General features: G+C 36.0%; 1 protein-coding gene across 4 annotated transcripts in view; it reads left to right on the forward strand.

Moving 5' to 3' along the window:
* Nucleotides 1-14097, forward strand: part of TFPI (tissue factor pathway inhibitor) — a 98379-nt gene that overhangs the window by 64212 nt on the left and 20070 nt on the right. For all 4 annotated transcript variants that reach the window (XR_006164570.1, XM_032995268.2, XM_032995265.2 and 1 more), the window contains exons 2-3: nt 5424-5543; nt 13046-13246. Coding sequence is in view for 3 of the 4 variants with exons in the window: in XM_032995268.2 (XP_032851159.1) it covers nt 5429-5543; nt 13046-13246 (316 nt within the window). In the remaining variant the exon portion in view is untranslated. The remainder of the gene's footprint in view (nt 1-5423; nt 5544-13045; nt 13247-14097) is intronic.

Consider the following 14097-nt stretch of genomic DNA (forward strand, 5'->3'; position numbering starts at 1 on the left):
CTCCAGAGGCTGCAAGCTGCACAGAGAACACACGGAGTTTTATGTTTGTCTGTCTTTAGCAAAAAAAAATAATCTTGAGAGCTTTCTTGTATTTCTGTGTTTAGGTGGCAGGATAAAACAGGCCTAGTTCTAAGACCAGGTAATAAGGATCTATTACTGGGAATCTCTTTGATTGCTTGTGGTCTGTCTTGTCTACCTGTATTCCAGCTTGAGGGACACTAATGGCATTATTCACAAATTAAAGCATTTAATTAAACCAGTAAATAAATGTGTCAATTATTAGCCACAGACATTTGATCTCCTCTGTCAGGTGACTTCGATGTTGTCAGTTACAGATATAAAAAAGCTCATTCAAAAGGTATATAGTTTGGAAGCAGTAGAGTGCCAGTTCCAAAGGAGATGTCTTGAGAATTTATGAAATTTGCATTAATGACACTTTGATGTAGAGACAAACCAGTATTAATGCTGGAATGATTCCTGGCTGTCCTAAAACAGAACCTTTCTGGAGTAAGGGGCTATATTCACTCCCAGAGATTTTTCACCATTTGACCTAAATCATCAGACCATTTAACATGAATTACTTAAACTCAAAACATTTCCTATCTGTCCCATAGCAGTCCTTCATAAATGTGTGCGTTTGATATTTTACTAAACCAGATGTCGTGGGTGAAGTATTTTGAATTGTGCTTTCCATATAAATACAATAAAAAATAAAGCGAATTAAAAAAGGAAATAAAATCAGTATCATAAGAGGCTTACAGCTTTAAAGTTCTGTTACTTGGCAGCTGAACATTAAATCAGAAAACTTGGACTTTTCTAAAGGGTTTGGGTTTTTTAATTGAAAAAGCAGTGCCAAGTTAACTTTGATCTTGGATTTTGCTCTTCCTTTAGGAATTATAAGAAATAATTAAAGTACAGAAGGATTTAATAATTTCAAAATGATTAAACTAAAACCTCCACTGCCTTCATCCCACCTCCACTCATACCTGACACAATGTTCTGGGAATGTGTGACCTTCAGGGGAGGTTAGCAAGAAGATAAAGGAGATTATGTTTTGTCTGTAGACTTTGCAGTAAGGCAGATATGCAGTTATACAAGCCTAAATTTTTTCCTCTTGGGAAATTGTCTAAGCATCAAGAAGCCCTACTTTGGACGAGGTACTCTTTTAAAGGAAATGTAAAAGTTGAGTGGAAGAACAGAAATGCTGTACCCTAAGTAAGATTTTTGTTCTCTACAAATGCACTGATTTATTCTCATAATCACACAGTGACAATTATATACTGTAGGTCATGATATACAAAATTCGATTTTCAAATGAAAAGGAGAAGCTTACTGAGGATTTCCATTTTTGTCTGATTGTTTCTTACATTTTTCTTCTACTTGGGAAAAAGCTTTTGGGAATATTGGATGACTGAGTAAAAATAGATTACTAAATTTTGCAATATAAATCTATAGTCTGCAGATTCCTGGAGGAAGGAACAAAGGCCTCAACTTCAGTGATCCAAAAGCAAATTCAAATAGAATTTTCCTGAACTAGTGAGAGTTTTGCTGTCATGTTTGGAAAGACTCAAATGTTGAAAATTTGAGCCCAGGTGCAAATTTAGAATTAATCCATGGGCAACTGAGGTGGTGGATAATTTGCAAGTTCTTTATGAAGGGTCACAACTGTGCCAGTGATTACAAATTCAAATGTCTAAGGAAAACAATGTGCTTAGAACATTCCCCTTTCCCATGTCATTTCAAAAACTAAAATTAAAAGTGTATTTTGTAAGTTTTCATTCCCATGAACTCACAGGAGCCAGGCAAAGTGTGAAAGTTATTACTATCTGTCTATCAAATCTGTATATTTGATGGTGTTTCTGCTTTTATTCAGTCTAGATGATGTCAAACTATCACCACCTTTATTTACATTATAATGCTAGGTATTTATTCTTGTAGAGTTGTTTGAAAATTTTACTTAATATTTGTCCTGATATAATTTTTCTTAGTTGCTGATTTATTTTCATTTAATTTAATGTCAAACTAATATCATAACTCAGATGTGTCTCAAATCATAAAGACAATCTTAGGCAACTTCAGGTTACCTTATACAGAGTTATTTTCTTCTTTTAAAGCATGACTGGACTTTTTGTCGGGGGTGAATAAAAAGATTTGCTGTAACTGCTTCTGTAACCTTTGGATAAAAAAGTAAAATTCTTCCAAGGCCATGTACCAGAAAGCTTTGCATGGAAGTCTGGTATTAGGCCAAATGCATTGTAAGAGGTACTATGCTTCTGGAAATCACAGAATGGACTGTGAAAGCTGAAAAGAAACATCGTTGCCTCTATTCACTTTGTGCAGAAATACAGTCAATAGAATTCCTTTTTAGGATGTTTTCTTGGTTTATTTTGGAGTTGTGTTATACTCTTACATAGTATTATTTTGATATGTTAAAAATTTTGCTTATTACATATGTGATTTATTTCTAGCATCTGAAGTCTAAGACACTAAGACACAGGTGTCATACAGAGAGATCTCTTCCTGTGGATCTTTTGGCATTAAACTTCATCCACTTTTACAGAAGTTGATCAAATTCAGGGCAAACTTCCTGAAGCTCTGACAGTAATGTCAAGGTTGGCAATTGCCCTTGGTCTGGAACAGTTACTTTGCTTTCAATGTAAGTTATAGTATGTACTGTACTCAGGAAAAAAAATTAAATGGTGAGGGAATAGCTCTTCTTTGATTGACTGGAAAATTGAAAATTACCTGAATAATGGCAAGAAATGCTGAGAATATCTCAAAGAGACAGCATGCTAATGTCAGGTGCTGTAACTCAAAAGTATTTGGTGGGTAGCAATGAACATATCAGTAAAGACTCTTCCTTTCCTTTAATGGTGTAATATTTAAATATGTCAGTGGCAAGATAACATTGGGACAACAGCTGGGCGAAGGATGGCATTAGAAAATGGAAATAACCGACTAGCACATAATTACCACATATAAACAAGAGACTTCCAAAGAGACTGACAAAAAAGTAAGGCAGATGAGAGCAGATGGGGTACACAAATAAATGTAGACAGTGGCATTAATGAGTGTAATTAAGTCTAAATGCCTGGCATGTTCAAGTGAAGTGGTAACTGATAAATCCATAGTGTAGTGCCATGTTTTTTTCTCTGTGTTTTAGCAATACTGTAGGGACATCCTCCGGTCAGCCAAGTGGCCCATAAGTAATTCCTCTGGTAAAGAGGTTGGGGAAAAATTATTTATGAATTATTCACACTGAATAGAGCAAACAGATCACTAGAAATTTGTCATTGGGGAAAAAGGAAAAATAATACCTTATAAGATTAAGTTTTAATATATAAAATAATATAAAAATGTAAAACTGGAGTTCTAGTTAGAAACACGAATTAAGGACACTACTTCTATTTCTTTGAAGAATACCTGAAAATTATTTGTTGTAGCTCTTGCACCTTTCCTCAGTTTACATAATGTTTCAGAATTTGTAACAAGTTGTTTTCTATTCCAAGAGTAGTTACTACATCTCTAGTAGAAAGCAACAATTTCTGAATTTGTTCATATAAGTAAGAAAACACTCTTTAGGGAAAGTGTTGAAAAATTATGATTAATAGCACAAAATGAGATCTGAATTACTTTGCCAAATGTTTTGTGAAACTTTATATGGATAAAGGATTTGATTTTTTAATGTAGAAATTAATCTTAAAAAAATCATCTTAGAAGGAATGAAAGAGAAATACATTCTTCTGTTTATTTTGTCAGGAAAGCATTATGATGGAAAAAGTTGTCATAATTTCTGGCTAAAACAGGAGTTCCTTTGATCCCAAAATTCTGTTCCTTTACAAAAAAAAAAAAAAAAAAAAGGACCACATCTCTTGGTAATTTTTACTACAGTATATATTGAAGCCTTCTAAAAAGGAGTTGTCAGTTCAAAAAAATTACCCAAATGATTAGTGCTACTCATGGTCTGGTCTGTAATTTCACCGGGACTTATTTTTAAGAATGCATTTCTTTTTTACTACGTACACTGCAAGTTAGGAAAACACTGCGGGGGGGGAGTTGGGGGAAATTGGCTCTGGTTTGGTGTTGCAGATACAACAGCACCTTCTGGCTCTGGCACAGTTTGGAGTGGCTGTGGCAAACTGGGTAATTTTGTGCAGGTTTCACCTTTCTGAGACATCGTTGCTTGCTAGTGGTTCTTTAGATACCATACCTATGATATACTTCTGACTTCATAGACAGATATATCACTCAGAGAAAAGTTTACTCTGTTAAAAATGACTTCTATTAATGTCACCTGCCACTTCAGCATCGTTTCTTTAACCTTCCTGCTATAAAGCTGTATCCCAAGCATGGTGACAGGTCATCTCACCTACTCCCACAGCCCCCCTGCCCTCACTGCTTTAAGTGACGCAGACATGCTGTCGTCACAGACACTTAAACAAAAAAACTAAAGACAAAATGGTGTCTGAAGGCTAGGAACTTCCTAGTCCTTGGATCTCTAATTTCTATTATATTAACATTAATTAACTTAGCCAAAGTTTAGTGTTGTACTTTAAAAAAAGAGGATACCTAAAGGGAATCTATCCGTTGGTAGCTAAAGGAGATATTGAGCCTATTCTCTAATTAGAACTCAAAGATTCTTAAGGAACTTTTAGTTAATTGGAATATATATAGTTCTAAAAAAAGTTAAAGCAAAAGTTTTCCAGAAGTGCATTCTGTGTGCATACTTAACTTCATCTTTGGCAACTTGAACATGCCAGCTGCCATGGATTAGAAGTGTTTTCTTCATGTGGATGACTAGGGTTGCAGTGATTCAATGTGAAAAATAATAGCTCTGCAATGAAGTGAGATATTCAATACAGGGTTCTACAAGATACAAAACACTTCTTAAAGCACTGAAGCCCATGTTGCAAGTTCACCAACTCCTGTGAAATGCAATTTACACAGAAGTCCAGGAACTTGATAACTATAAATTAATGAAATATTTGTTGAAAATAGAATCTTGTGTTTGTGGCAGTGAATCTAAGGTCTGCAGACAGAGCAAAACTTATATGGAAGGATTGGACGTGCCAGCCAATTGTGTAAAACTCATCAGGACATTAAAAGGATAAGTGTTACATTTTATATCATTGTGTATTCTGGGAAGTGATTTCAACTGTGGCTTAAAATAAAAATTAATAGCAGTGCCTTTAGTCTGTATGGGAGATGGGATAGGAGACTTGCCATCAGCTCAGCACAACTATAAATCCTGTCTTGTTTTTCCCTGTGCTTATGATATAATTATAATAACAAAGTTCACATTATTTCCAGAGCTCCCTGTTTGTAGACCAACCCATAGGGCTATGCGGTATCCTGCTAATGACTTTTGCAGAGCACTTGAGGTATTTGATTGAATTCTCTGTTGTCATTTATATGTTATACAGGAAAGATGAAAGGAAGAAAGAAGGGATGTTCCTTACCTCTTGCCTTTACTTTGCTGTTTGTCTGTGTCACTGGGCATGCAACTACTGACTTTGATGACAGCGAAGAGGAGGATATTCTGGGTAAGAGGTTATAAAAATGATGCATAAAACTATCTCAAACAAGAAAACCCAGTATGTTAAAATGCACTGTAGGTGTATCGCTGTACTTGAGAATTTTTCTGGGAAACTTCTGAAAGTTGAAATAACCTAAAAATGCACTGGTTTTTAACAGGGAGACGCTCAGAATTTTGCATTAAGCTCCAGCAAAATTGCGTTCTATATAAAGGCTTCTGTTCCCATGCTTTTTGAAACTTCTAATCCTAATCAAACACTGTGTTAGATATCAAGATTATTCAATTAAATCCCTGCTTTAGGACCTGTAGAAAAGTTCAATATTTAAGGAAAAGAACATACAGCTGATAAACTCCAGTTTTATCTCCCCACGCAAACAGGGCAGAAACAGGATGAATAACGTTGTAGGCTGATGTTACTCTGTACTGCATACAGCTCTCTTGAGTCATTTAATTTGTAGAGTTTGGTCTAAAGATGATTCAATTGCTGTCCTAGTTGTTTTTCTGGGCCTTGAAGAAGCTCTTTGTATAGTCCCAAGTGATTTGATATTTCTGGATAAATAAAAACTCTCCAGTTAGAAAGAGACTTTTGTTAAGAAAAATAATGTCTGAAGTGTGACTGTTAGAACTGTGGAGATTCTCGGATTCTTACCAATGTAAAATCATTGTTTACTTTCACTTAATTGAAATTACATAAAGTGGATCAAACTTCTATACTCGATATCATTGTGAAAGACATGTTAATTTCCTCCCAAACAATTTTGAGAAAGCAGATGAGGGAAAAATACACTTTTTGGACGATAATAAAATATTCTTCTTTCCTTTGAAAAAATGATTTAAAATTGTGATCTCTTCCTTAAGCTGAAGAGAACTATGCCGTGGATACTTCTCCCATTTGACAAGTCTGATTTCAAAGCCCAACTGGGAATGCGACTAAGGGGAACCGTTTTTTATGTTGGCACTCTACCTAATCTGTCCATGTCTTGTCTGATAACCATCCAGATTATTTCTCTCTATTAGACTTTTGCGGCAGTGTTCCTTGAGACAAAAAATATTAACTGTGCCCAATCATGGCTGTACCTCAAATGAAGCTAGTGCTTTAGGACTGTGTCACAATTAGTCACTACAACTTAAGATATGCACTGTTCTGCATTAAGCGTATGCCTGGCATGGTTGTGTAGTCAAGACTGTTTTATACAGAATTAATTTGTTTCTCTTTAACCGTGAAGTACATAAGTGCCCTTTTTGTTTGAGAGCAAAGTCACATTTATCTTTGCTCTGCCCTGCAAATCTTAGATTTATAAAAATCCTTAGCCTAATCCTGCAGTTCATGGAGGCCAAGTTGTCTTGCTTATTAAAATAACACCATCACCAGAACAAGAAATCTGCTGGATTTATTTTTTTCCTCTATTTACTTTGTTTATAGAAGACAATACAAAAATAATCTCAAGGAAATTGAATAGTCTTTTTATTGGGCATTATTTTATCACTGGTTATTTTATGACCAGTCATTTAAGATTATACAACCACTAACTGCTGTAGTATGAGGAACAGTTCTGAACTTTAAGACTTGTGTTCCAAACTAAAAAAAATATTAATTGTGATGCTTATAAATTAAACTAGGACCGTGTTTTTATGACTACTGAAGACTCCTTGCAGTGTTTACCAAAAAAAAAAAAATTTTTGTAATACTCTGTTTGTATAAAATGATTAGGTTGTTGATAACTAAAATTACATTTGTGATTTCTTAAGAGTGTCAGTGAATTTAACTGTAGAAATTTTGTAGTCTGCAATTTCACTGATAACATCTATTTTCTGAGTTAGATGGTTATAAAACATTGACATATTTTACCCTAGAATTCGATAAATTTCAGGTGTTAAGAGATAAAATAATTTGTGTGCATCCACTATTTGTAAAGTCATACTTTTGAATCACATTGGGTACAAGTGCTTTGTGAATCCAAGAGGGGGTTTTTTTGTTGTCTATTTGTATTTAAATTACAGTAATAATTAAGGTTGCAAGTCAAATCCAATGGGATAAAAAAGGATTCTCAATTTGTTTTCTTCCAGCAGAACCTGTAATTTTTCCACCAATAAATACCTTATGTGGTTGGGAGCACTTTAGTTATGTTCGAAATCCTGAAGAAAATGACTCATAAGTTGAATGTGCTTTTTATTCATATGTGTAAGTTTATCAAGAATAAATGTGACTGCTTAAAGAAAGGGTAGGAAACACATGGGTAGGAAGAGCACTGAACAGTGCGTGGGTGGGAAGCTGTCAAACTGACAAAGATGGAGAGAGAAGAAACAGCTATTCATTAGTCACAAGGTGCTTAGTATTGATATCACTTATCAAAGAGAGACATTTACAAGAAAGCCTGGAAAGATGACAGCGTATCTTTATAATTAAGGGTAACCGCAGAAACTCATATAAGGTTGAGAACCCATAACCTAAGCAAACAAAACCAGAAAGTATTTAACATAAAAAGTCAGAGGTATTCCTGGCCAAGTTTTATTTTCCCACTTTAATTTACATAGTTCTGTTCCAAAAAGCAACTCTGCAGTAATACTGTTGTCTTTCATGTTTATTGTGCAGTAGATATAATACGGAAATCAGTTCACTTCCTAACTAAAGGGGTATATTTTAACAACCAGCCCTGCAGAATATCTTTAAGGGTCTGAAAGTCAAGGTAGAGTCTTTTATTATGCCTACAGCCAGGAGAAAAAAAAATATTGGTTCTACTTCTATTAATGTAAGAGGATTAGAGACGTTATTCACCACTTTTGGTTTTGTAATATTAAACTGTTACTAGTAAAGTGGTAACAGTGCTGTGCATTGGTCAAATAAGATCCATGTGCTCAGGCATGCAGCATGACTAACTGCAGATTATTAGAGCTCTCATGATGAAATTACTTCGTTGGTTAATAGTTGGCTGTTTGTGTGTTAAACAGCCATGTTTTGAGTCACAAAAGTTGCCATGTGAATAACAGTAAATGAGAATGTCTGTGCTGTGTAGGAACAGTCTTGGCCAGTGTCATGTTTCTGACAGTCGCCAAGAGTAGGAAAACTGAAGGAATGGAGAAAGAAGGTAGTGACATAAAATACCAGCACTAAACTCATGCTCATTGTGAGCCATTTCATCAGCATTACTTTGCATTTACCACAGGCTATGGAGTGGAAAGATTATGAAGACAGAGCAGTGAACACTTTGTGTCTTCTGTTATGAAAACCTACATGGCTGATGTAAGGAAGTCATTAAATTAAAATATCAGGGGGCAGGTGGGGTGAAGGGAGGAGAGGAAGTTTTGCTTTGCTTTATTTTGGTTGTGGTATGGCAAATAATAACTTTTGTGTGGCAGTAAGCATCAACTGTAATCATTACTTAGTGTATTTCTAGCAAAACAAACTCAATTTTCTTGGACTAGAGTAGTATAGTCCTATAATTCTATAGATTTTCCAAGTTTATTTGGACCAGATGCCTTAATTGGATGAGTAATAAATATCTAACAGAGCCAGATCCAATGTGGAGGAATAAACTAATTTGCTTTTTAAAACAACAAATGCAACATGCTATACTTGAGGAGAATGAACGCATTCATAAATATAAGGTGGAAAATAAATTTTGAAGCAGCTGTATAACAGGATTATATTTGCTGGAAAGTAAGCAAAAGTTACAGAGCACTATAAAAATAATGCGGTGTTGTAAAAAAAAAAAAAAAAATGCGAGTAATTCTGTGTTGTATTAAGAAAAACCCAAAGGATAATTATTCCACTGTATTTGGCACCAGTAATGCCTCAGATAGAGGATTATGTTCAGCTCTGGGCAGCACACTTTAACAGCAATCCAAACAGGCAAAGATCCAAAGGAAAGTTGTAAGAGGGCTAGAAAGCAGGGCCAATAAAAAGATTGGAAGAAAAGGGTTTATTTAGTATAGAGATGATTAAGAGGAGACAAAAGTCTTCTGAAGGAAAGAAAGAAGGTAGACCAAAGGCGGGGTGCTGAAGTGGTGCCGGGAGTGCTCGGGGCCTGCTGCAGTGTGAGGGCTCCGGGCAGCCGGGGAAGGAGCTGGACGTGGAGGGCCCAAAGTACAGGCTGCGGGAGCAGGCCGCAGCTCTCCCTGCTGCGGCAGCCTTGACTTGCAGCACGCGAATGTTGGATTAGAAAATCAAAAGAAAATTACTCTATATGTGGTTTTAAATTATTCTGTCTATGCACTGAAGGAAGTGCAGAATGGTTTAGTATGTAATAAAAAGACTTCTGGGCTGTATTTTACAAAAAAAAAGGCCTGTCTTGCAAGAGGGTTGGTAAAATCCTGGAACTGACTGCCTCAGCTTGCTGGGAATTTTACTTCCCTGGAACTTTTTAAGAACAATTTGGACATCTGTCGGAAAAGATCTCAAGGTATTTATCCCATACAAATATGCCAAAATTTAAATGAGAAACTCCATTAAAATTCCTTTCAGTTTTAACTTCCCATGTTTCTATTGAAGAATATTTACTGGCCCTCCTGACAGACATCTTCCCTAAATGTCATATCCTGTCCTCTTCACACAGAACCTAAAATGTAGTAGGAATAATGTGTTCTAGTGTTCAAGAGCAGAGGAGGAGGCCTTATACTAAGAATTAGTTTCCTCAAGGTATATTCCACATATGAAGTGAATACAGGCAAATTTGTATCCTTGCAGATCTACTGGCCAAACACTCACGCTTGCATTCTCATCTGCTTCTCTAAACTGAGAAGGAAAGCTAGTTTTACATCATCTGTGTGAGTTAAGTGTTCCCAGGTGTAAAATAATGGGGAAGAATTCTTCCACTGTTCCCAGACACAAGAATGATTCAGTTCCCATGAATCCCTTTGAGACTTCTTTCTTCAGAGTCACTTGGTTATTGTTCAAAGTTGGAGAGTTTGGCCCCCGGGGGTTTCACAGGGTACAGGTTTTAGTCACAGCATGGTAACTTTCTAGCACTCCTAAGAAAATAAATGTCTGATTGCCAAAAAGTGTGACACAGATAGGCATTATGTTTGCAGCAGATGTCAGCACATGTGACAGTGGTAATGATGTCGCTGAGACTGCAGCGGAAAGGCCTTAGGAGGTAAGCAAAACAATCGTTTAGTTCTGCGGGTTTGATGGGAAATAGGCTAGGAGTTGAGACCATGAAGTTCCTAAGATAAACTCTACTAAGCCATTTTCTCAATATCTTTGTGTAGTTTTGCAACTATGCTTGCACACTATTTCTGTTTTGATAACCCGTGACATTGGTGTGGTATAATGTAGCCAGCACAATGAACTGACACGACCCTATGTCTGAAATTCCAGTAGTTAGGAAACCCAATAAGTTTTTACAACCTCTTCTAGACTCGACTGGGTCAGTGACACAGGTCATGTAGGAGATCTCATTTCTTGAGTGCCAAGAAAATAACTTGTTTATAAACTAGCTGCCAGCCCTCAACCCAGCCGCATTTGAGTTGGATCAGTTTCTGTGGAGCTCTGAACGCTTGATTTTAATATTTCAGGAGTTATTCCAGAAGTTACTGAAAACTTTGATGTCTTGAAGGCATTTTCTCCCTATTACTGAGTAGGGGGAATTCCAAAGTTTCCTTTTGCAATGCAGTATCCTCTCAACTTTTCAAGTTGAGCTATTCAAGTCCCTTCCAAAGGATTCCCAAATCTGTTGGAGAACTTTAGATCATTGAGGTCCAACTTGGGATCTCTTGTGACTTTTAAGGAACTGGCAAGAAACAAAATTCAGAAATCTGTGTGGCAAGCCGAGTTCTATAGGAAGTTTACTGAATCAAACATCTGTTAAAAATGTTTCTTTTAATTAATCTGCATTTCCTATTAGACAGTCTTTGATAATATTTTCAAATCTATTTTCCTAACATCAAAATCTGTAGATATAATTTCACTAATGAGGAAACAGTCACAAACTATTTTAGGGACTGAATTTTTAATAAGAATTTTGAAATTAGTCATTTTAGTCTGTATTTTAACACCAAACTGTCCATTTTTGGAAGATCTACTTGTGTGCTACAATTTTTGTGTTGATGGTAATTGTGTAATAAATGTTAATTTTTCAAGGGTTCAAATGCTATGAGTTAAAAAATTTAAGTTCTTAAAATTGTTTATTTCCTGTGGGTTTCATAGTTATAAGTGGCTCCAATGGAATAAAAGTAGTAAACTTCCATTGACCTCAGTATTTATGAGGATGTGTCTCAGCTGTTTTTTTCATTTCAAGATTATATAATAAGGCCAATTTTATATGTTAAAATAAGATATCTGCAAAGCAGGTCATTATTCATTTTACCAATTTCCTTTTTACTATGTCATAAAGCCTGATTTTTGTGGATTCTTTTAAATAAAACTGGACACTTAATCTAGTTAGTAGTAAGAAGCTGAGCAATGATCATGTAAACTCTTGTCCTCATCCTTTTTTTTTCCTCCCATTTCCTGGGCTTCTGCAAAGAGCACTGGTAAGTACTTTTGCACATGCATGTTAAGAGACATCAATGTTCTTATTAGCTCTGGGAGAATGAATGAAAAAATTTGGGTCTGTTCTTTTGGCTGCTATTGCAGTCACACAAGCTCTGTAAAGCTTTCAACATCTTCTAGGGTAAAATACTTTCTTGGAAAATCAACACAGGAAAAGATATTATTAAACCATATATTGGTAAGGGAACAGTATCACAAACTGGATCATCAGTCAGAATTTCCTTGCAGACATTGACAGTGTAAAACTTAGAGTTCTTCTTCACAATATATATGGCAATTTTACAAAACATTTCCTGACCTAATAATGTATATTGAAAGATATAGAAATGACACGGTTTGAAAAGATACCATTTTTTTTTTTTAACCTTACCTTTCTAGTTGTGTACTTCTTAGCTCTTGAAAGCTCTAATGCAAGAACAGTAACATCAAAGAAAAGAGGACAGTATGATGACCTTTCTATTGCAGGGGATGTGTTTAGGCACCGGTAAGTGGACTCTGAGAGGGAAATGGTGCCCTCTGCAGGGATGTCTGGCATAGTTCATCCCACGCCGTTAGCTGACAGATGCCTTGTAGCTTTGCTCACTATGAGAAGTGCGTGGAAGAGAGCACAAGGAACCCTCTTTCTGCCTTTTTTATGCAGAAGTAGTCATTGTGTCTGTGGGAACTACTAGGATTTTCTCAGTGCATTTGTTGTTCAGAATTGCTCACTAGCTCCTGTGACTAAGCTGCTATCCATAGCTATTTAGAGATTTATGATGAGGAGTTAAAGTTTATGATATGAGCTGTTTTGGTTAAAATTGAAACCATGCATTTGATTTGACTGAATGGAATTTGTGTTCCGATGCAGATGATGATGATTTTCTTTTTACATCTGTGTTTAGGGTGCTCAGAACTTAACAGACAGATATTAGGCAGTGCCTCTCTAGCAGAAGATGCAAGCAATCGCATTTTGAACTTATGATGTGCAGTGAAGCAAGCTAACTTAATAACAGTTATTCTGTTTCTCCTCTGTGTTACAGGTGCTGCTTTGCCACCATTGAAACTAGGGCATTTAGTCTGTGCCATGAAAGCAGATGAAGGTCCCTGCAAAGCAATCCACTTGCGCTACTACTTCAATATTCGAAGCCGTGAGTGTGAGATATTTGAATATGGTGGATGCCATGGCAATGAGAACAACTTTCTGACACTGGAAGAATGTCAGAAGAATTGTGTGGTAACAGGCCAGTACCCATTCTTTTGTCTTCTTAACAGGTCTTCGTTTCCATCTGTTATTTCTCATCCAGAAACCATATTAATTTTGGAAGCAGAGGCCCTATTCAGTACTTATTTATACAGTAACGTGATGTCCCTAATTATGTTGTAGTCATCTGAATTATTTTACACTGTGCAAGCAAACATTCAGGATTTGGAAAGATAAGTGTGACTTTTTTTTAGTGGACCCGTGGAGTAGAGAGACTAATGCAAGAAAGCTTATTTTCTAGCTAGAGCCCTGTTTTGAATGACTTCTTAAACTGAAACTAACTTTGAAGCTGAGCTAAGCTGGTAGGCAGCACAGATGTTCTTCATTGCTTTCAGAGTATTTAACCCAATTTTTGATCACAACTTTCTCCTTCTCTTGAGAAACTGATAGAAGCTGTCCAAATTCTTGGACGTCTGCTATGATTCAACATAACCAGAATTACAGTAGTAAATAACTCTCATTAAAAATATCTGTTGTAGCTGTCATAAAAGATCTGGGGTTTTTTGAAACCTCATCAATTAATCATTAGAAGAATATGAGATCCAAAATACAATACACAGAAGAATATACAGAAAGTACCTTGTGAATGCTGGTTTTGCTAGTAAAGTTGATCCTTGTAATTAACTATGGCTTTCGGCCTTGTGAAAGTAACCAATTTTTGCTCCCCACAGGAGTGTTTGCAAGTTAGAAGGTTGTTAAAATTGTAAGTTAATGCCAGTGGATCTAGAAATTTGACAAGTTCATACCTTCAGAGACTGCAGGAATTCAAGTCTTATTGAGAGTTTCTTCTGGATATCTAATATGGATCTTGCTTTCATGGGAATGAGAAGG

The sequence above is a fragment of the Tyto alba genome, unplaced genomic scaffold, assembly GCF_018691265.1.
Source record: "Tyto alba isolate M040663 unplaced genomic scaffold, T.alba_DEE_v4.0 Super-Scaffold_7, whole genome shotgun sequence".
NCBI classification, from domain to species: domain Eukaryota; kingdom Metazoa; phylum Chordata; class Aves; order Strigiformes; family Tytonidae; genus Tyto; species Tyto alba.